At 42.5% G+C, this 23,639-nt stretch overlaps 1 protein-coding gene across 3 annotated transcripts in view; it reads left to right on the forward strand.

Moving 5' to 3' along the window:
• The first annotated feature begins 1,368 nt into the window (after positions 1-1,368).
• The window catches only part of LOC145352689 (RNA-binding protein 25-like), a 102,424-nt gene continuing 80,153 nt past the window's right edge, over positions 1,369-23,639 (forward strand). For 2 of the 3 annotated variants that reach the window (XM_080202905.1, XM_080202906.1), the window contains exons 1-4: positions 1,369-1,497; positions 10,735-10,855; positions 11,360-11,409; positions 14,839-14,886. In XM_080202905.1, the coding sequence (XP_080059031.1) occupies positions 10,750-10,855; positions 11,360-11,409; positions 14,839-14,886 (204 nt within the window). In that variant the 5' untranslated portion in view covers positions 1,369-1,497; positions 10,735-10,749. Of the gene's footprint in view, positions 1,498-2,700; positions 2,750-10,734; positions 10,856-11,359; positions 11,410-14,838; positions 14,887-23,639 lie in introns of all 3 variants that reach the window. The other variant, XM_080202907.1, reaches the window with a different exon arrangement.

Below are 23,639 nucleotides of genomic sequence, written 5' to 3' on the forward strand. Positions count from 1 at the left end.
ATGATGTTTCCTCAGAGGTGGTATGTTTATTTGTGGGGCATCAGAGTTGATGGTTACGTGGGATGTATAGGAGTTGATGATGTTTACATGGATATATATGACTTGGTGAAGTTTACGTGAGGAGGTAGACGAGTTGATGCTGTTTACTGCTGTTTGATGCTGATGATCAGGGGTTATAAGTGATGACGATGTTTACACAGATGGGGTTTAGGAGTTGGTGATATCACACCAAGGGTATAGTCCAGATGATGTTTGGGTGGGCGGTATCGGAGTTGATGATGTTTTATAGGGGGTATAGGAGTTGATGATGTTTCACATGGTGGGGTGGTATGGGAGTTAATGATATTTGCATGGTACCTGGGGGCGCATAGGAATTGATGATGTTTTACATGTAGTGAGGTATCGGAACTGATGATGTTTACACAAGAGGGGGATAGGAGTTGATGATGTTTACATGGGTGAGGTTATAGGGGTTGATGATATTTTACATGGCGGGATTTAGGAGTTGATGTTTTACATGGGATGGGATATAGGAGTTGATGTTTTACACAAATGCGGTACAGAAGTTGATGACATTTATACGGGCGTGGGGGTATAGGAGTTGACGATGTTTTGCACAGGGAGGTATTGGAGTTGATCATATTTAAAGGTGGAGTAATGAAGTTGATGATGTTGTACATGCATTGGGTATAGGGGCTGATGATATTTTCACGGGGAAGTATCGGAGTTGATGATGTTTTACACAGTGGGATATAAGAGTTGATGGTATTCTACATTGGGGGATATAGGTGTTGATGATGCGGGTATCAGAGTTGATGATGTTCTGCACGGAGGGGGTATCAGACTTGATTATGTTTACATTCGGGAGATTTCAGAATTGATGGTGTTTTACACAGATGCGGAACAAGAGTTGATGATGTTTTGCACGGATTAGTTATAGGAGCTGATGATATTTACATGGGGAGGTATCGGAGTTCTATACGGAGGAGTTTTACACCAGGGAGGGTGGGGTGGTATCACAGTTTTACACTGATGGGGTATAGCAGTTGATGATTTTTTACGCTGATGGGGTATAAGAATTGATGATGTTTTACACGGATGGGGTATGAGTTGATGATATTTTACACCCATGGGGTATAGGAGTTGATAATGTTTTGCACAGATGCGGTAGAGGTTCACACGGGTATATTGACACAAGGAGTGCGTGGAGACGAAATGACGCATGGACTGCGTGCGCGGGCACAATGTGACGCAGATGTTTCGCGCGCGGTCACAGATGGACGCATGGACGGCATGCGCGGGCAAATACAACATTTACGTCGCCGTGTTTGTGAACAATGCAACGCAGTGGACAGCGTACGCGCGAATTGAATGACGCAGGTCAAATCGCGCGCGCGTCCTGGGTGACGCAGGATCAGTTGTTTGGAGAGGGAGGCCGTCCAGAGTCGCCATTCAGTCCGAGTTAGATTGTCCGGATACAGCGCGCCGTCTGCTTAGGTGAGTTTCGTCGCCTGTCGGGGATGGCCGAAGGCGTCAGAGGCCCCGTGCTGGGCTCTCCCGTCGAGGCCCGGCCTCACCGCGGTATAAGTTAAGAGTAGGCCTGTACTTGATGTTTCCATCACAGCTGCCTTGTCTGGCGGAGCAACGGTAGGGGTACTTGTGGGTGCTGGGTCAGAGAGTGGTGTTGGAGCTAGGCCTCGGCCTGGGCCTGTGTCTGGGAGCGGAATTGGATCTAGGCCTTGGGTTGGGCCTGCAATTGGGAGCGAAATTGGAGCTAGGCCTCGGGCTGGGCCTGTGAGTAAGAGTGGAATTGGAGCTAGGCCTCGGGCTGGGCCTGCGACTTTGCAGGGACTCGGAGCTACCTACGCCTTGAACTCGGGTTGGGCCTGGTAGTTCCTCGCCGTGATCACTTCCTGCCTTTAGTTTTTCGTTAATTTTTGAGTGCTTTTGCTGTTTCATTCAGCTTGAATCTCAATTTGGAAGCAATGCTGCTGTTTACTGTGGTAACAGTTGAGTTTTTTCTAGGATTATTTCACATTGCAGTGCGGTGCAAACAAGAAAATACCCAATCACTGTCACTAGCTGCTTCTACTTTCTAGCTTTATCTTCTACACGTTTCTAAAATCATTTGAGTTTTTCTAGGAGAGGCTGAGTATTTTCGCCATCTTGTGTACTGTCCTCGGCACAGACCTAAGCGATTCATCGAATCAAATTACACCCAGCTTTGCATTTCTATAATGTAATCTCGTTTAACTCAAAGTTCTCTGGGTCTTAGTATCATTCAATGCATTAAAATATTTAAGAAAATGTAACTTGAGACACGCATGCCTATTGTAAAGTACAGTGCATGGTATTAAGCATACCAGCTACTGTACCGTTAAATTAAGGTATTGGAAGAAAATTGTTACCACAAAATGGTGGGCGTTACAATGAATTGCTTTTCAAAATAGTTACGATTAGTTCTCTATCAGGGATCCAGATGGGAAACCGACAAGAGTAACATTGTATTGGTGGTTGCCTACCAACGAAACATTGAGGTTGGGTAATTGTTACATTTTTGGATAATTTGCCCATCGTGATCTTGATGACAGAAGGATTGTGACACAAGTGAAGGAGCAATAATTAGATTAAATTATACAGGAGCAAAGTTTAATTTGTAATTTGTTACATGGAGATGTAAAGTGCTATTTTGTTTTCTAGAATAAATAGTGTCGGACTTTATTTTTCAAGAAGCAAATTTCTCTCTCAGGTAAGTAACTACAGAATAATTCCATCCTGGTACAAATACAGGATTTGTTCTGAGATTCCACTGTTGATCTTTCCCTGGGTTCAGGAATAAGGATGGGTGTCATGCTGCAATTATACAGAGCCCTGGTGAGACTACATTTGGAATATTGTGTGCAGTTTTGTTCGTTAATGGAGGAACGATGTTCTTGCTTTGAAGGGAGAGCAGGGAAGGTTCACCACACTGATTGCTGAGATGACAGGACTGAAGCATCAGGAGAGATTGAACCAGTAAGGATTGCATTTGCTGGGGTTCAGAACTCCAGGGGGAACTGCAGCCTATAAAGGGTAGGGAGGTACCATATCCCATGAGAAGGGCCAGAATCAGCATATGGGGTGCTCCTGGCCCCTTTTGCTTGGGGGGGTGGGGGGGGCAGCCCTCCCTCACCCGGCCCCTTTTGCTTGGGGGGGTGGGGGGGGCAGCCCTCCCTCACCCGGCCCCTTTTGCTTGGGGGGGTGTGGGGGGGCAGCCCTCCCTCACCCGGCCCCTTTTGCGTGGGGGGGGGGGGCAGCCCTCCCTCACCTGGCCCCTTTTGCTTGGGTGGGTGGGGGGGGGCAGCCCTCCCTCACCTGGCCCCTTTTGCTTGGGGGGGGCGGGGGGGGCAGCCCTCCCTTACCTTGCCCCTTTTGCTTGGGGGGGTAGCCCTCCCTCACCCGGCCCCTTTTGCTTGGGGGGGTGCGGGGGGTGCAGCCCTCCCTCACCCGGCCCCTTTTGCTTGGGGGGTGCGGGGGGCAGCCCTCCCTCACCCGGCCCCTTTTGCTTGGGGGGGCAGCCCTCCCTCACCCAGCCCCTTTTGCTTGGGGGGGGCAGCCCTCCATCACCCGGCCCCTTTTGCTCCTGCCCTCACTGACCGTTCTGTTCCCTTTGAGAAATGTGACTACCAAGACCTGTCAAGTGATTCAGTTTTTCAAATATATAATAGATGGGATATTAGGGTGACAAGGTGTAGAATGATATGAATTTTATTTTGGCAACAGTTAAGGTCAGGCTGACTTCCTTTGTGTGCAGAATTGGAGAGATTGAGATGACTTGTGCGTTTGTTGCAGAGTGGGCAGTACAGATCTGAAATCTGTAGATCATGTTTAGGAACATGGGAAATAGGATCCAGGCTAAATAATTTAGCCCTGAGCCTGTAGATCATTGCTGACCTACCTCAACACCACTTTCCCATGCTATCTCTTGATGCCTTTGACTGTCTGGAAATCTGTCATTTGTACGTACTGAATGACTTCGCTCCATAGCCTCTGAGCTAATAAATTCTAAGCAGTTATCACACTCTTGAAGAAATTCCTCCTCATCTCTGTTCAAAATGGCCTATTTATTTTTCTGAGACTGTTGAAAAATTGTGTATGTTTCAATAATTTTCTTCCAAAATCCAAAGAGCACTGGCCTAGTTTACTAAATCCCGGCATTCCAAGAATCAATCTGGTGAACCTTCGTTGCACTTGCTCTAAGACAAGCATATGCTTCCTTTTGCATAATAGGAGACCAAACTTGGCTGCGGTGCTCAAGTGCGGTCTCAGCAAGGCTCTATACAAATTGCAGCAAGACATTTTTTAACACCTATTCCCAAACCCTCTTCCAGTACAGGCATAGTTGTTTTCCTAATCGTTTGTTGCATCTGAATGCTAGCTTTTGGTGACTCATGATGAAAGACATCCTTTGGACATCAATGCTTTCCAGTCATTTGCCATTTAAAAAATATTCTACATTTCTGTATTTCTTACCAAAGTGTTTACTTATTTTTTGACATTATTCCGTCTGCCATGTTCTTGTCCATTCACTCAGCTTGTTTAAATGTCCTTGGAGCCTCTTTGCATCCTCCTCGCATCTCTCATTCCCACCAAGTTTTGTATCATCAGCGAATTTGGAAATGTTAATTTGTGTTCGTATCATTGATTAGGAATAGCTGGGGTCCAAGCACTGTTCTTTGCAGTATCCTACTAGTCTCAGCCTGCCAACCTGAGAATTACTCTTTTGTTCCTACTGTTTTTTGTCCATTAACCAATTCTCAATCCATGCCAGTATATTACACCCAACCCCATGTGCCTTAATTTTGTTTATGAATCTCTTATGGGGACCTTATCAAAAGACTCCTTAAAAACCAAGTGCATCTCATCCACTAGTTTTCCTTTCCCTCTTCTGCTACATCTCAAATTCATGTTGACTCTGCCCAATGGCTCGTTTTTCTATGTCCGTCATCACATTGTCTATAGTAGTTTCTTGCATTTTTCCTGCTACAGCCTTGTTAGCCTGACAGTAGTTCTAATTTTATCTCTTTGGTTTCACGATCATGTTTTTTATTGAAGAATATTCTATTTTATCACAGTGCAACAGCCCCCCGAAATCCAGTGCAGCACAGTTACCATCGTTCCACGTATTCATTAAACAAAACAGCAAATATCCAGAGAATCATAAGATCCTATAGTACAGAAGGATGGGCCATTTGGCCCATCGAGCCTGTGCTGATTCTACAAAGCATCTTGCGCAGTCCCACCTCCCACCCTATCCTCACAACACAGCGCTTTTATTGTGGCCAATCCACCTAATCTGCACATCTTTGGACTTCATTACAATTGGTTCACATTATCAGTTGCATTTTGTTGTAATCATAGAAGCCCTACAGTGCAGAAGGAGGCCATCTGCCCCATCTAGTCTGCACCGACCACAATCCCACTCAGCCCCTACCCCCATATCCCTACACATTTACCCGCTAGTATCTCTAACCTGCGCATCTCAGTTGGAATTGAACTTGGAATCGTTGTAATCCCTTAGCAGGGATAATGGAAAGGATATTACTAAGATAAAGCCATGAGCACAAGGCATAATGGTGCACACCCTTGCCCACAGGATAATGAGGACTAAGCTGCAGAACATGCATGGTAGATGCAGTCTACTGTTGATAAATGTGAGGTTATCCACTTTGATTGCAATAATAGGAAGACAGATTATTTATTGAATTAAATTGAGAGGTGGATACTCAGCGAGACCTTCATATTCTCGTCCACCAGTCGCTGAAAGTAAGCATGCATGTACAGCAGGCGGTAAAGAAGGCAAATAGTAAGAAGTCTCTCAACACCTGGTTAAAGTGCAACTGGTGGTCTCTCAACACCTGGTTAAAGTGCAACTGGTTTATTTGGAATCGGAAACCCTCCCTGCTACACATACTCTTCAGCCACGTGTTCAACTGTATTATCTGTCTGTCCATAGCCTTACTAACATGTTGCAAGGGGAGGAAACCTGAGATCACAACCCTTGAGGTCGTGCTTTTTAGCTTACTACATAATTCACTTAATTGTCATTGCAGGACTGTCATTCTTCCTGGCTATAACATTTGTGCCAATGTGGACAATGACATCTGTCTGTTTACCCTCCCACTTCAGGATATAAGAACATAAGAAATAGGAGCAGGAGTAGGCCATCTAGCCCTTCGAGCCTGCCCCGCCATTCAATAAGATCATGGCTGATCTGTCGCTGCTCAGTTCCACTTTCCCGCTTTCTCCCCATAACCCTTAATCCCCTCTCTTATCAAAAACCCATGAACCCGCGTCTTAAAAATATTTAGCGAGGCAGCCTCCACCACTTCAACGGGCAGAGAATTCCAGAGATTCACCACCCTTTGAGTGAAGAAGTTCCTCCTCAACTCCGTTCTAAACTGCCCCCCTTTTTATCTTGACGCTGTGCCCCCTAGTCCTACTGTCTTTTTTGAGCGGGAAGAGTCTCTCCACCTCTATCCTGTCCGTCCCATTCATCATCTTGTACGTCTCAATGAGATCTCCCCTCATTCTTCTAAACTCTAACGAGTACAAGCCCAGTTTATTCAGCCTCTCCTCATAGCTCAACCCCCTCAACTCCGGTATCAGTCTAGTAAACCTCCTCTGCACTCCCTCCAAGGCCAAAATATCTTTGCGCAGGTGCGGCGCCCAAAACTGCACACAGTACTCCAGCTGCGGCCTCACCAATGCCCTATACAGCTGCAGCAAGACCTCCCTACTTTTATATTCAATCCCCCTCGCTATGAAGGCCAGCATCCCATTTGCCTTCCTGACCACCTGCAAGCTGGGTTTTTGCAACTCATGCACAAGGACCTCAGACATCAGTGACCCTGACAGTAGGGAGGCAACATCATCCTGGAGTCTCAGTTGTAGCCACAAAAGCAGGACTGACTATCAAGCCCCAAAATATTCTAATATGCTTTGTCCCTCCCCTCAGTACAACAGGACCAACTGTGGTGCCACTTCTCTGGCTGTTCCTGTGGTCATCTGATGGGCAATACTCATCAGAACCCAAAATGAAATACTTATTTGACAGGAGAACAGCTGCAGGGGACTCCGACAAAATCTGCCTGCCGTGTCTACAGTCATCTTCATCTTCCCGTAGCTTGGGTACAGCCATCTCGACAATATTCATCTATGATGATCTCCACCGTTGAGTGCTCCTTCGCGCCTCCAGCTGCTGCTCAAATCAATCCATTTGTTCAATGAGCAGCTGAAGCTGGATACATTGCTGCAGATATAATTATCAGGGATGCTCTCAGCGTCCATGATTGACCACATCTTGCAGGCAGAACACACAAAGCTACTAGTTGACATGACTAACCCTCTATTGGCCATTAGATTACAAGTTTAAATTTTTTCTTTAGAAAAAACTGAGACACGCTTAGCCTTTGTGGCAGTTGTGGAAGGGGAGATGAACTCTTTAACCCTTAACAGAGTTTGTCATTGCTAAATTCCTGTTCCAATCCCCTTAAGTCAATGCACCAGACAGCTTCAGAGTAACGCTCAGGACTCTGCAGGGTAAGTAGATAAATTTGGAGGATAAGAGTAATCTCTGTAGTCAGTCCTGAATGTTATTCTATAGCTTTGGTGCCTTGACTTAGAGGCCTTGGAACAGAAATTTGCTCTGTTCAGAGGCATCGCTCACTTCTTCACAAGATTGTGCCTGACACATTTTCTAGCATTTTTCAACTACAACCCGCGGATGAACCGGGATATCCTGTCCTTCAGAAGTTCCGGTCTGAGGTGATCAAGTCAGGTGACTCTGACCTATAATAAAAAAAAATCAGATACAGTCTACAGAGAGCCATTAAAGGTAACAGACCAAGCTGGAGTCTCAGGCTGCCACTGATTCTGGCATGGTCTGCAAGGCACAACAGGCTGCAAGATGAAGGCGTGTAGAATCACTGGTATTAATGCACCCCTCCCCAGTGAGCTGACCGCATTCTATATCTGTTTTGAGCAAGCAGTCCCGGAAGCCCCAGCTGATGTGGTATGAGGTCAATATCGCAGACCTCAAATCAGCCTCATTCAAAGTTAACCCACGAAAAGCGACAGGCCTGGATGGGGTATCCAGACGAGCACTCAGACTCTGCATATCTTTAACCTCTCCTTGCACAGATCTGAGGTCCCTAGCTTCTGCAAGAAGATGACTATCATGCCTGTACCAAAGAAAAGCCAGGCAGCGTGCTTTAATCTCGATCGTCTGATGGCTCTGACATCCCTCATTATGAAGTGCCTTGAAAGGTGAGTCATTGCACGGATCAATTCCAGGCTGCTAAATTGCCTGGATCTGCTACAGTTCACCTATCACTGCAACAGGTCCACACCAGATGCTGTCTCCCTTACTCCATGCTCAACCCTGCAGGATAACACCTGGATAACAAAGACACTTGGACATTTATTGACCGCTGCCCGACAAGGCTGTGTCCTCATACACCTAAAACTGTGTGGCCAAATTCCCCTCCAACTCTATTTTCAAGTTTGCTAATTACACCACCGTAGTGGGCCAGATCTCAAACAGTGATGCACAATACAGAAAAGAACCAGAGAATCTGATGAATTGGAGCCACGACAATAATCTGTCCCTCAATGTCAATAAAACGAAAAAGACAGTCATAGACTTCAGAAAGTGTTTTGGAGAACATGCCCTGCCTACACCAATAAGGATGAAATGGAAATAGTCATGAGCTTCAAGTTTCCAGATGTTCAGATCACCAATAACCTGTCCTGGTGTCTCCACGCTGACACTGTAGTTAAGAGAACCCACCAACACCTCTACTTTCTCAGGAGGCTAAGGAAACTTGGCATGTCTGAACGACACTCACTCATTTATACAGAAGCACCATAGAAAGCATCCTTTCTGGATGTATCATAGCTCCTGCTCTGACCAAGACTGCAAGAAATGACAGAAGGTTGTGAAGAAAGCCTCGTCCATCATGCAAACCAGGGTCTGATCGTTAACTCTGTCAACACTTCCGTTGCCTCAGAAAAGCAGTCAGAATAATCAAGAATCCCTTGCACCCTGGACATATTCTCTTCCACCTTCTATCAGGGAGAAGATACAGAAGACTCAGATGGTGTACTAATCGACTCCAGAACAGTTGTTTCCCTGTTGCCGTCAGACCTTTGAATGGACCTACCTCATATTACATTGATCTTTCTCGACAGCCTACCTATAACTGACACTACGTTCTGCACCCTCTCCTGCACTAACAGTATGTTTTGTATTGTGTGCAAGAAGCAAGACTTCCACAGTATACAAGACATGTGACAACAATAAATCAAATTGTGTTACCTTATGCAACTGCAATCACCTGTGATGACTGCTTGTCTTGAGCTGGAAGCTTATGTCCTTATTTGGTTTAAGCCACTCAACTCCTCAGAGTTGGCCACTCTTTAACCAGCATATAATTCAATTTGGTAAGTAGACCTGAAGGTCTAAGACAATAGCATATGCTAAAGCGTGTTGGTGTCAGATTGTGAAAGTCAAGAGTTCTGATGTTGTCCCATCGTAGCTGATCTCAGGAAATTGAGCAGCTTCAGCAAGCAGCCAATTTTCTCCATCTTAAATAGGTCCCCTCTACTATATGGGCTACCTACTTAAGATCAATAAAGGCCACGGACAGCTCAGAAGAGATAATTACAGTGTAATGATTTAACCCATTGCATCTGAACTGACTGAAACATCTCCATCTCAACTTTCTCGCACTTTGTTTTCCTCAAAATATTTGTCATTTTTTTTCCTGCTGTCGTAGATTCTTCAACCTCAAATTCTGATGGTATTTCGTTTTGTAACTTCCATTGCTGCTTTGTTGTTTGATAACTCAACCTGACATTCTCTCATTAGCACTGGTCATTGCAAACCGTTCCCCTGACTATTCTCCTCCCAAAATAGAAGAGGGAAACACTTGACCTGTTGGTTGTTTTAAGTCTCTCTCAATCTGATGTGGTTTTTGTCTGTGATATGCACCATATGGAGGTCTCTCATTAGCGAATACTGTAAATGAAAATTATTTGCGTTTTCTCATTAATTAGTGTTAAACTTCTAAATACCTATTGGTGCAAGGCATATGGGCGTCAATGACGTGGCAAGTGTTTATTGCCCTTGAAAAGATAGTGAGCTGCCTTGTACAGCTGGAGTCCACGTGTCATAGTTGCATCTGCAATCAATTCTACAGGGAGATCCAGGACTATGACGAAGCAACGATGCAATAGTGATAAGATCTCAGTCAGGGTGGTATGTACCTTGGAAGAAATTTGCAGATGTTGGTGTCCACTTGACCAGAAGTTGAGAGTTCTAAGGATGGTGTTGAAGAAATGTTGGTGAGTTGGCCTGTATGCTATGGCTGGATCAGATATGGATGCTGTGTGACTGAACCACTAAACCCACGCATGTAGTTAAATATCCTGTATTTGGATAAGCAAGGTGAATGTGTTGGTAAATTAGATGGGCAGTTCAAGATCACTTCCAAACAGCAAAATTCAGATATTAGGATGCGTGGGAATTAATCGAACTTCTTTGTAACAGGTTCAAGCTCCTCACATCTCCATCTCTGCTTCTCTCTTCCTTGCACATGGCAAATTTTGTACTTGGTAGTGGACAACACCTCAATACATTATTGTAACAAAGCTCGAAAATTTGGACTGTGTAACCATTGTTGTCTCTTGCAGGTTGGTGCTGGAGCAATGTCATTTCCACCGCATATGAATCGCCCTCCTTTAGGGATACCTCCGTTACCACCGGGTATTCCTCCTCCACAATTTACAGGCTTTCCTCCTTCTGTGCCACCTGGTATGTAAATTGGATATTATTTTAAAAGCAATAGGAACTACTATGCGCTTATAAATGTTTTCTAAACAATTTATTTATTGGTACATGTCATGTACGAGTGTCTCTAACTTCAACTGCGTGTGAGTACACGTATTTCATGGTATGTTACTGAGTTAGACATCCAAATGGATCCAGCCTCAATCCAATAAGTGCTGTGTTGGCCCCTCTTAATTTGGACAAGAGATAGGCAGCTATATTTGCCTTATGCATATTAAAGTTGGGAATAGGGGTGAAAGAAATCAGCTGAGGATTTCTATTCCTGCTGTATATTCATGGTACTTGCAACATTAAGGACATGAAAGCTTGGGGACCATGATGACAATTATTTGATTGTTTCGCCAAAATCCTTTTGGGCTGGCAATGTAACTACAAATAGGTGTGAAAAAGCAGTTCCAGTAAGGTAGGGAGGCAGGTAAGTTGGAGTGATGACTACTTGAAATTTTCAAAATTATGTTTATTTTTTAGGGGCACCTGTGATTCCTGTTCCTATGGGAATAATGACACCTGCCACAACTGTAAGTATTGTCAAGCACTGATATATTTCAGCTTTTTCCAAAGGTGGATAGCTTGTAATAGTATTTAAAACCAAATTGTGGATGCAAATGCAATGAAGCCTGTAGAATTTGTTTTAAATTCATTATTTTAATTTAAACCTGCACTCGGTCATCCCAGGCTAACTGGCTTGACATTTTCAAATGATGCAGGTGGAATAAAAGATTCAAGTGAAAATCCAAACCTGTAATGGTATTTGACATTTAACGCTTCAAAACATATTTGAACATTTAATTACTTCGTCTTCCTCATTCTAATATTTTGTGAAGAAGTTTTTTTACCTGCAATTAGTGGCCTTTAGAATTCAGACGCCAACCATGTAGGAACATGTTGTTTAGCCCTTTGAGCCTTTCTACCATTCAGATGGATGACAGATAATCTCTTAATCCTATCTACCTGTCTAGTTCTGTATCCTTAATTCCCTTACCTATAGTACCTATCAACCACATTCTTGAAATTTTCAATTCTCCTCCATCTTTTTGGCAGGTGGCAGGAGAGGAAAGCGTTCCATATTTCGACTACCTTGTGTGTGAAGTACTTTCTAACATTGCTCTGAATGGCATAACTGTAATTTGAAAGTTATGCCTCCTTATTTTACTATTTACTTTTCTATTTACTGTGTTGGATTCCTTTGTCATTTTAAAAATTTCAATTCGGTCACCCCTTAATTTTCTGTATGTAAGGGGATGCAAGTTTTGTCTATGCAACCATGCCTCATCGTTACAAATTTCTTTATTATTTTTCTGGTGTATCAGTGTTGCATTCTCTCCAAGATAGTTTGGCCTTCCTGAGATAGGACCCTCAAACTTCAGATGCACTCTAATCAAGAGAACTGTTAGTGATTATTTGTATTCCAACACTGTTGAGATAAAAACCAAAATTTCATCATATGCATTAACATCAGACCATTCTATTTTGAATTTTTGCAACTTTGTTGCCAAAGCAAAACATAAAATGAAATCATATTCATAAACCCTATGTTTTGATATTTGAAACTGTAAAATGCCATTTGGTATTGCTGTAAGTTAATGGCTATTGATAGATAATCTCAGATTGAAATTTGGTATAAGTAGAAGTATAAAATTCCTTGAATAGGATATAGGGGATATTTTTCTCTGTAATGCACTCTGGGATCTCATAATTTAAATGTTAATTCTGTTAGAGAATAAGAAAATAGACTTAATTACATGGGGTTAGCTAGGATGTATGGCACAGAAACAGGCCATTTGGTCTAACTAGTCCATCCCAATGTTCATGCCTTTCTTGAGCCTTTCATTTTTCTTTACCTAATTCTGTCATTGTAAATCTCCCTCACATTCTTGCCCAGCTTCCCCTAAAGTACATCAGTACTATTCACTTGAACCACTTCCCTGTGGCAGTGAATTCCAGCTTCTGTCAAAAGCGAGATACTGAAGATGCTGGAAATTAGAACTAACGTCAGAAACTGCAGAAATCACTCATTTAGGTTTTTCAGCATCTGGAGGGCAAAACAGAACGTTTTTGTTCTGCGGCCTTTCATCAGAGTTGAATTCGTATAGAGAATTTCAATCTGATCCCGATGTATACATTAAATAAACAATCCTAATCTAAAGCTGTCTCGTCTTTGAATGTTCATTATTTTCTTCTTGTAACTGCTAGGGTTGTCATTATTCATGTGTTGGTGAGTTTGTGAGCCGCAAACAAATTGTCATGGAGACACTTGTATGTAATTGCAACAGCAATTTGGAAATCCTTTTTCTTAACCTAGAATGAAGTAGTAATCCTACTAATGTTCTGATTTGAGTGTGGCCCATTCAACATAGTGGGTGGCAGGATCTGTTACCTCTTTATTGGGAAAACTTGCTTTGTTTCAGAATAAGCCATGCAACGTCTGAGGATAATTGATTTTTAAAGGTTTAAATAAAGGAAATGTGATTAAGATATTTTATCTCTTGAACTAAGTAACATCTTGAGGCAAGTTTTTTTCCCTGTGGAATAGAGGGACGTTTGGCATATTTGTCCATAAGATCTCTGAAGGCAGAAGGGCAGGTTAGAGTGGTGATCAATTGAGGCATAGATTACAAAGTCATGTTGACTGATGACAGCTGGCTGAGGAGAGTTTGAGTAGCATGGGCTGATATTCTGTGGAATTTAGAAGAATAAGAAATGTGCCAATTAATTGGATTGGCCATGCTAAATTGCCCCTTTGCGTCCCAAGATGTACAGATTTGCAGAGATTTGTGGGGTAAATGGGTTACAGGAATAGGAAGTGGGGGGGGCTCTGTGGATGATATTCTGTCAAAGTTTTTGCAGACTTGATGGGCACTGTAGGGAGTTTATGATCTATTTTCTATCATCCCATTGACATATAAAGTTATTGGATGACTTGGCAGGATAGATACTGTTTCTTCTGGCTGGAGAGTTGAGAACTAGTGGCCATCTCAACGTAGGATTGTGAATATTTGGAATGCCTGAGTATTGTGGATACTCAGTTGACTGTTTTTAAGGATCGAGAACCATTGATTTTAAGCCATTGAAGGAATCGTAAAATCTTTACAGTGCAGGTGAGGCATCAAATGTGCACCAACTTTCTGACCAGAGTATCTAACCTGCCTTATCCTTGTAACCCTCACATTTACCATGGCTAATTCATCAACCTAGATATTTTGGGACACACAAAGGAAAATTTAACATGGCTACCTAACCTGCACATCTTTGGACTGTGGGAGGAAACCACAGCAGCCGTGGGAGAATTGTGCAAACTTCATACACCCAAGGCTGGCATTGAACCCAATCCCTGGGACAGTGAGGCAGCAATGCTAACTGCTGTACCACCATGCCATCCCCCCATGCCATCCCCAGGGACATGGAGGTCAGATGGGAAAGTGGAGTTGAGGCATGGTCTTGTTGAATGGTTGGGCAAATTTGAGGAGATGTATGGCCCACTCCTAATTCTTGTGATATTAACGGTCGGTTTCCAGTAGTGTCTGGCAGTTTCCAGTAGTGTCTGGCAGTATAAACTTAAGTGGGTGAAAATGTAATCTTCAGAAAAAAGGCATTTTGGGGATTGTGAAAAAAATGCTAAAATTTGGTAGAATGAAGGTGGTTTAAAAATTATAATTTGAACTCTTGCTTCAAACAAAGCTATCACTGAAAGCTCTGATTTCCAATCAGAAGAGTCAGTCATTTACAACACAGCTTATAAAGTAGTTCTAAATTCAGAGGCGGTATTATCTTGGACTAATGCTTGGCATGCTCCTTAATTTATAAGTATATGAAAATCAGATTCAGAAGAGACAGGAATCAGTTTGGTACTGTTTGTAAAACTGCCTTCTATATGTGACGAGCTTAATTCCATGTTTCTGTAAGATATGTTGTATTTATGCTATTGTTGTCTCCCTCCCCCTTTCCAGGTCTCCATGCTGTACACCATGAACCGTTGCCCAACGGAGGGCAAACAGGTAACCTGTTCTGCAATCAGTGCCATTGGCAGTCTATAACTGAATAATGAGTATTGTATAAAAGCAGCTACTTCCCCCTTTCTCCTCTTCCTTTTCCCCAGGTACCACCTTATTTTGAGAAAAGGGACATAATGTTGAAGTTTTTCATCTTGTTTTTATCCAGACAGCTACGTAAGATATAACAGCAGTAAAGGGAGCAACAATTTTTAATGCATGCATGAAAGTGCTGATGGGTTGGCAAGTGGACTGTAATTGGTAGAGGCATTGCCAACAAGAATACAACAGAGAACTGCTCACTGCCAAGCTTTTGTTTCAAATTCAAACCAGGCAGGTTGACTCTAGTCAAGGCATTGCTCTGGGGAATGAACCAGGCAACAGGCAAAGTACTGACAGTACTTAACCAGCTCAGCTTTCAAAACTCAGAGCATACTGTCCAATATTAGATGAGATTCCACGTTGGGATAACATTTGCTGCACAATCCTGTTTGTGCTCAGAATTACACTGAAAATCAATTTATGATACAGCCAGGCCAGCACTATGCCTCACGACGAAAGCCAGAAACCCATAGATACAAAAAAAGGGCACTGTCATTTGCAGACAGAGGAGCATATCCACACATTACATCTTTTTCAGCCAAACAAAGTCTAGGGGACTGCCTGGCTCATTTCCATGCCAATGCCTTATGCAATGCATGGTTTGAATTTGAAACAAAAGTTTGGCAGTTAAGTACTCTCTGCTTCATTTTCCAAGGGAAACTTCTATCAATCAGTCTACTTATCAATCAGTCTGCATGCTCTACTCATGCAGTATAAATTGATGTTTAATTCACTGTTGGTTCATCAAGTGAAGCTGTCATCATGGGGGTAAGAAAAACTTTGATAGCATGTCTATTTTTTTTCAGCAGTTTTCAAATTCTGTACTACCAAACAACCTTTTTCCTTCAGTGAAATCTCCAGACACCTTGACTGACTTTGTCAATCGTGTGGCCATAACTTTCATCACACCGAACAAATTTAAACTGTAAAAGAACATAAGAACTAGGAGCAGGAATAGACCATCTGGCCCCTTGAGCCTGCTCCGCCATTTAATAAGATCATGGTTGATCTTTTTATGGACTCAGCTCCACTTACCTGCCTGCTCACCATAATCCTTAATTCCTTTACTGTTCAAAAAATTTATCTATCCTTGCCTTAAAAACATGCAATGAGGTATCCTCAACTGCTTCAATGGGCAGGGAATTCCACAGATGTACAGCCCTTTGTATGAAGAAGTTCCTCCTCCACTCGGTCCTAATTCTGCTTCCCCTTATTTTGAGGTTATGCCCCTCAGTTCTAGTTTCACCTGCCAGTGGAAACAACTTCCCTGCTTCTATCTATTCCCTTAATAATTTTTTATGTTTCTACAAGATCTCCCCTCATTTTTCTGAATTCCAATGAGTATAACCCCAGTCTACTCAGCCTCTCCTCATAAGCCAGTCCTCTCAACTCCAGAATCAACCTAGTGAATCTCCTCTGCACCCCCTCCAGTGCCAGTATATCCTTCCTCAAGTAAGGAGACCAAAACTGTACACAGTCCCCCAGGTGTGGCCTCTACCAGCGCCTTATACAGCTGCAGCATAATCTCGCTGTTTTTAAACTCCATCCCTCTAGCAATGAAGGACAAAATTCCATTTGCTGCTTTAATTATTTGCTGCACTTGCAAACCAACTCCTTGTGATTCTTGCAAAAGGACACCCAGGTTCCTTTGCACGGCAGCATGCTGCAATTTTTTTATCATTTAAATAATAGTCTATTTTGCTGTTATTCCCACTAAAATAGATGACCTCACATTTACCAACGTTGTACTCCATCTGCCAGACCCTCACCCACTCACTTTGACTATCTATATCCTTTTGCAGACTTTCAGTGTCCTTTGCACACTTTGCCAGATGGCATCTCTGCCAGATGACATCTTGGTGTCATGTGTGAATTTTGACATACTACACTTGGTCGCCACTCCAAATCATCTATGTAAATTGTAAACAATTGCGGTCCCAACACTGATCCCTGAGGCACACTACTGGTCACTGATCGCCAACCAGGAAAACACCCATTTACCTCCACTCCTCGCTTTCTGTTTGTTAATGAATCCTCTATTCATGTGGTGCTGTCCCGTAACGCTGTGCACCTTTATCTTAATCAGCAGTCTTTGGTGTGGCACCTTGTCAAATGCCTCCTGGAAATCCAGGTACACCACATCCACAGGTTTCCCATTGGCCACTGCACATGTAATGTTCTCCAAGAATTCCACCAAATTAGTCAAATGTGACCTGCCCTTATGAACTCATGCTGCATCTTACCAATGGGACGATTTATATCCAGATGTCTCTCTATTTCTTCGATAAATTCAAGTATTTACCAACTACAGAGTGAAGCTTCAGTGGCATCACATTTGCTGTTTTCCAATCTGTGGGAACCACCCTGGAGTCCAGCGAATTTTGGTAAATTATCATTAGTGCATTTGCTATTTTCCCCACCATCTCTTAGCACCCTGGGGTGCATTCCATCAGGACCAGGAGACTTGTCTACCTTTAGCCGCATTAGCTTGCCCAGCATTACCTCTTCCATAATAGTTTCTAGGTCCTCACCTGCCTTCCTGTCATCAATTTTTCCTATGTTATTTGTGTCTTCCACTGTGAAGACCGACAAAATATCTGTTCAATGCCTCAGTCATTTCTCATTTCCCCAGTTATTACATCCCCCTTCTCGTTCGCTATTATTTATTTAGTCACTCTTTTTCATTTTATATATTTGTAGAAACTTTTGCTATCTGTTTTCATATATTGAGCTTGTGTACTCTCATAATCCATCTTGTGTTTCTTTATAGTTTTTTTTATGGCTTTCCGTTGATCTTTACAAATTTCCCAATCCACCAGATTCCTGCTGATCTTTGCCACTTTGTATGCATTTTCTTTTAATTGATACCCCCCTTTATTTCCTTAGATACCCACAGCTGATTACTTTTTTTCTACTGTTCTTCCTTATCACTGGTATATACTTTTGCTGAGCACAGTGAAAGATCACTTTGAAAGTTCTCCATTGTTCCTCAATTGTCCCATCATAAAGATTTTGCTCCCAGTCTACCTTAGCCACCACCTGCCTCACCCCTTTGTAGTCTCCTTTGTTTAAGCACAAGACACTAATATTGGATTTTACCTTCACGCTCCATCTGTATTTTAAATTCAACCATACTGTGATCGCTTCTTCCAAGAGGATCCCTAACTGTAAGATCATTGACTATTCCTGTCTCATTATACAGTACCAGATCTAGGATATCTTGCTCCTCCTGGGTTCCATTACATACTATTCAAGGAAGCTATTGTGGATACGTTCTACAAGCTCCTGCTCAAGGCTGTCTTGACTGACCTGGTTTGACCAATTGATGTGTAGATTAAAATCCCCCATGATAATTGCTGTACCATTTTTAAATGCATCTGTTATTTTTGTTTATTTCTTGCCCCACCATGATGTCATTATTTGGTGGCCTAAAGCAAAAGAATGTCTCAAGCATATGAGTACTCAATCAGAATATGTTATTGGAATTTGTGTGATGGAAGTAGAGATCATGTCAACATTTTAAGATTATTGTTGAAATAAATGGAAATGAACAGATATGGCTACAGGGCATGAGGGTAAATGGAATGGTTGAGCCAAATGTCCTGTTTGTGTTGTTTTTATTTCTACATAATACTGTTTCAAGAAAGGGACATGGAAAATTCGATCTATGCAATATTTTAACATAAACTGATACAAAACACCTGATCATTTAGAAGTCAACTAAACCCAAGTACGTTCGTCAGTTAGTGTCAGGCTATCATCATTCTGTCTATATATTTTGTGCCTGCACACCTCGCTCACTTCACCAGACAAAGGAGTAGTACTCTGGAAGTTTGATTTCAGATAAACCTGTTGGACTAAACTTGGTGTCGTGTGACCTCCCATCTTGTCCAAACCCAAGTACAACTGAGATTTTAACACAGCTCTCAAAACAAATTTGTTTCAATTATTTTGTGTTTCAGGAATTTTATAGCAGTGATGTTGACTCCTATTGAATTATGTTGCACAGATGCTGATAGTCCTCTAATGCTTTGCCTGAATCAATGTTTGAAGGCTTTGCTGTCATGAAGCACATCACAACTAAATTAAATGCAAAATACTCTGCTGGAAATTTGAAATAAAGTTAGGAAATGCTGGAAATAATTAAGTCTACTTATATTGATGGCCTTTTGGCCAAATTGGAAAAGGCTAGAAATGTAGCACGAGGTTAAGTGGCAGAGAAAAGAGGGGTGGAAGAACATGTGACCATTACATTAGAATTAGGAGCGGAGCAGACTGAAATGGCCTGTCAAGGAGAGTAAAAGAAGAGGTCTGTGCAGGGTGGAAAGGAGAAGAGATTAATTGACAGGAAATTGGTGGGAGGATATTGTAATGTGACAAAGGAGAAAGGTGGGTGTAAAAGAGATGGGGTTGGCTGAACAGCAGAAACATCAGCTGCTTTCTAAGGAAATGGGGTTACAGGTTACAGTCTGAAAAGTGCCTAATTTGAAGATATTGTGCTGTTCTTTGAGCCTGCACAGAATAGTGATAGCGACAAGTCAGAATGAAAGTGGGACAGAGAATTAAAATGACAGGCAGTCAGAAGCCTGACAGTCACATGCTGACTGTATGGAGGTCCAGGAAGCAGTCTTTCTCTTGCTCTCTGCACTGCGGAGAAAACAACATTGAGCCGAAAATACAGTATACTAAATTGAAAGAAATACACGTAAATCACTTTACATGTAGTGGAATTTGGGGTCCTAGAAAATGTGAAGGGAGAAGGCAAAAGAAAGGTGTTGCTTACATATAAAGGTGCCATAGGAAGGAATATTTGGGGTGATTGAGAAGTTGTACAGTGCAGAAATGGCCCTCAGCCCATCAAGTCTGTACTGACAACTACCACTACAGGTGCGCTAATCCCATTTTCTGGCACTTATTCCATATCCTTCCATATTATGTTTAGAAGTGCTCATTCAAATACTCTTCAAAAGTTGTAAGGTTTCAGGACTCTACTACATTGCTAGCAGTCCATTCCAGATTCCTGCCACTCGAGTGAATTTGTTTTCTCAAAGCCCCTCTGAATCTCCTGCCCCTTACCCTAAAGCTATGCCCCTTTATGATTGAACCCTCAACTGAGGGGAACAGCTGCTCTCTACTCACCCTGTCCATACCCTTCATAATCTCATACACCTCCCACCTGCCTTCTCTGTTCTAAAGGAAACAATCCAAGCCAACTAGTCTCTCCTAGTAGCTCAAATGCTCCATCCCAGGTGACATCTTGATGAACCCCCTCTGTAGTATCATATCCTTCCTATAGTGAGATGACCAGAACTGCACACAGTACTGCAGCTGTGGTGAACCAATGCTGTGTACAACTCCAACATTACCGCATTGCGCCTATATCTATGCCATGACTGATAAAAGCTAGCGTCCCATTTGCCTCCTTACCTATCCTATTCATGTGCTCTGCCAACTTCAGTGAATGCGTACTCTAAGATCCAACTTTGAGCTTCCCAAGGTTATGCCATTCATTAAATACACCCTCATCTTGTTTTTTGTTCCAAAATGCATCATCTCGCACTTAGCAGGATAAAATACCATCCGCCACTACGCTGCCCATCTGACCAACCCATCTATATCTTCCTGCAACCTATGACCATGATCTTTGCTATTAACCACCTTACCAACCTTGATGTCTGCAAACTTGCTTAACATTTCCACCATGTTTTCACCTGCCATTTATGTACATAACAAACAATAAGGGTCCCAGTCCTGATCCTTGTGGTACACCACTGCTCACTGGCCAGTCACTCGAACAGCCTTCTAACACAGTCCTTTCTGTTCCATTACTAAGCCAATTTCTGATCCATCTCGCCAAGCTTCCCTGAATTTCATGAGTTTTTAACCTCCTCAATCAGTTTCCCATATGGGAACTTATCAGAGACTTTTCTTAAATCCATATAAATGCCCCTCATCCACACACTTGATCACGTTTTCGTATCATTTGTTAGGCATAACCCCCCTGTGACTGAGTGGGCAGGGTGTTGTGGAAAATGCAGTCCCTTTAGAATGCTGAAAGAGGAAAATCTGTTTTGTTTGGCGTTTTGGAAATGGCAGAAGTGACAAGATAACAAAGAGCATTACAGCACAGGAACAGGCCCTTCAGCCCATCATGCCTGCGCCAACACACAGCGCTTCCAAAACTAAAGACCTTTTGTCTCTATGCAGTCTGTATCTTTCTATTTCCTGCCTGTCCATGTATATCTGTCAAGATGCCTCTTAAATGTACTAGGTAACTTCTTCTAACACCTCCTATGGCGCTGCGTTCCTTACACTTACTATCCTCCCAGTTTAAAAAAAACTGACTCCATACATCATCTTTAAGCTTTCCCCCCCTACCTTAAACCAAGTAACTGACATTTCTAAACTGGGCAAAAGACACCCAACTATCCATGCCCCTCATAATTTTGCAAACTTCTATCAGGTCACCCCTTAGCCTCCGATGTTCAAGTGAAATCTGTTGAATGAAACACTAATGAGGAGTAGGAGAATGCTACTTTTCTGGGAGTTTGTCGAGGGAGAGAAGGTTTGAGACCAGAAGTGCAAGAAATGTAAATGGGCGTGATTGAGAGCCCTGTTAACCAGTGTTGGTGAAATATTTAAATCAAATATTGATTTTTAAACCATAAAATTAGAAACATAAAATTAGAGATTTAAAAGACAGATGAGTAAAATACTACTGGTATTGGAGTTGTGTAAGAAAAGCAGAAGATTATTCAGTTTTCTTTTTGAAATCCATACTTTATGGACTTTCACCAGCAGTAAGATGGCCAATATTTATTTACATGGTTATATATTTCACATTCAAACCTGTGGAGAAGAGACAGCAGGCCTGTGAAACCCATCAGAATGCCACTTCTCTGCTCTGACCCTGACAGGGGTTTTGTTAATGACCTTCCTTTCTGCCCTATTAACAAGAACTCTGGAACCACTGACAGTTGAAGACCGACCATTCAGAGATTAATTGTTTGGACAAAAAGACCTTGATTTTTAAGAAAACTCCAGACCAGTTAGAATTGCAACATAAAATTACCAGCAGTTGTAGAGAGATCATGTGGCCAGCCCAGGTCCCTTGGGTAGTTTAAACAGGACTAAGCTGAGAAGCTAAATGGGGCTCGCCTCCTCTCCACCCACCTGTCAAACTGTGACCGTGTCCACTAATAGTTGGCTTTATCTCCATTTGCATTTTTAAGTAAACAGTTGTACCTCCAAGTCAAATGTGTACATCTTGTCAGAGGCATAATGACCATTGAATTCAGCCTAAAACCAGCCGATCACCAAGCTGACCTGTATATTTTACAATAAAAACAAAGTGCTGGAAAAACTCATCTCGGGCAGCATCTATGGAGAGAGGAAAACAATGGTTAACGTTTTGAAGGGTTCCTAAAAAATCACATTAGATTTACTTTGTTTCTCTTTCCACAGATGCTGCCAAACCTGCTGCATTTTTCCAGGACTTTGTTTTCATTTGGTGTATTTCCTTTTGTCTTTATGTAGACTCTTGACAATCTGTATTCCCATCCTCTGTAATTTGTATCTGTGTGGGTGGACTTGGAGTGTCAATGAGCAGAAGTCAGTATATTTCATTATTTTGCCCAGATCAGGTCAAATATAAGCTGCACCTCTTTTGTTAAACTGAAGAAAACCTGTCCGATCAGTGTATAGCAGTTAAGTCACTGAATTGGTAAGTATAACTTTGTTTAAACATAAAGAACAGTTGAGCAGAGGGAAAAGAGGAAAGCCATTTGGTTCCTCCTCACCTGGTCTTTACGTGGGTTGGATGGGAATTCCTCAGTTGAAGAAAAGGGAAAAATACATTGCAAGCATCTGAATGGGACAGTAGAACAGGTGGCAAGAAATGGAGAAATTTTTTTTTAATGTGATGTAGGTGTTGCCAGCATTTGTTGCTCGTTCCTAATTGCTCTTGAGTGGCTTGTTAGGCTGTTGCAGAGGGAAGACTCAACCACACTGGAGTCATGTAGGCCAGACCAGATAAGGGTGCAGATTTCCTTCTCCAAAGGATGGATTTTTACAATTTGATTTATTATTATCACATGTATTAGTACAGTGGAACATTTTTTGCACACAATACAGACAAAGCATACCATACGTGAAAAAGGAAAGAACAGAGTGTAGAACGTAGTATTACAGGTCATAGTAGAGAATGATCAACTTAATACGAGGTAGGTCTATTCGGAAGTCTGATGGTAGCAGGGAAGAAACTGTTTTTGAGTCGGTGGGTATATGATCTCAGGCTTTTGTATCTTTTTCCTGACAGAAGAAGCTGGAAGAGAGTATATCCAGAGTGTGTGGTCCTTATGCTGGCTGCTTTTCTGAGACAGCAGGAAGTGGAGACTGTCAGTCGATGTGAGGCTGGACTGGGCTTCATTCACGACCCTTTGTAATTCCTTGCGGTCTTGGATAAAGCAGGAGCCATACCAGTCTGATGCAACCACAAAGAATGCTTTCCATGGTGATTCTGTAAAAGTTGGTGACGTACCAGACATGCCATGTTTCCTTAGTCTCCTGAGAAAGTAGAAGCATTGGTAGGCTTCCTTGACTATAGTGTCTGCCTGGAAGGACCAGGACAGGTTACTGCTGGTGATCTGGATACTAAA

This window comes from Carcharhinus amblyrhynchos, chromosome 14 (assembly GCF_965287045.1).
Source record: "Carcharhinus amblyrhynchos chromosome 14, sCarAmb.v2.hapA, whole genome shotgun sequence".
Lineage (NCBI taxonomy): Eukaryota > Metazoa > Chordata > Chondrichthyes > Carcharhiniformes > Carcharhinidae > Carcharhinus > Carcharhinus amblyrhynchos.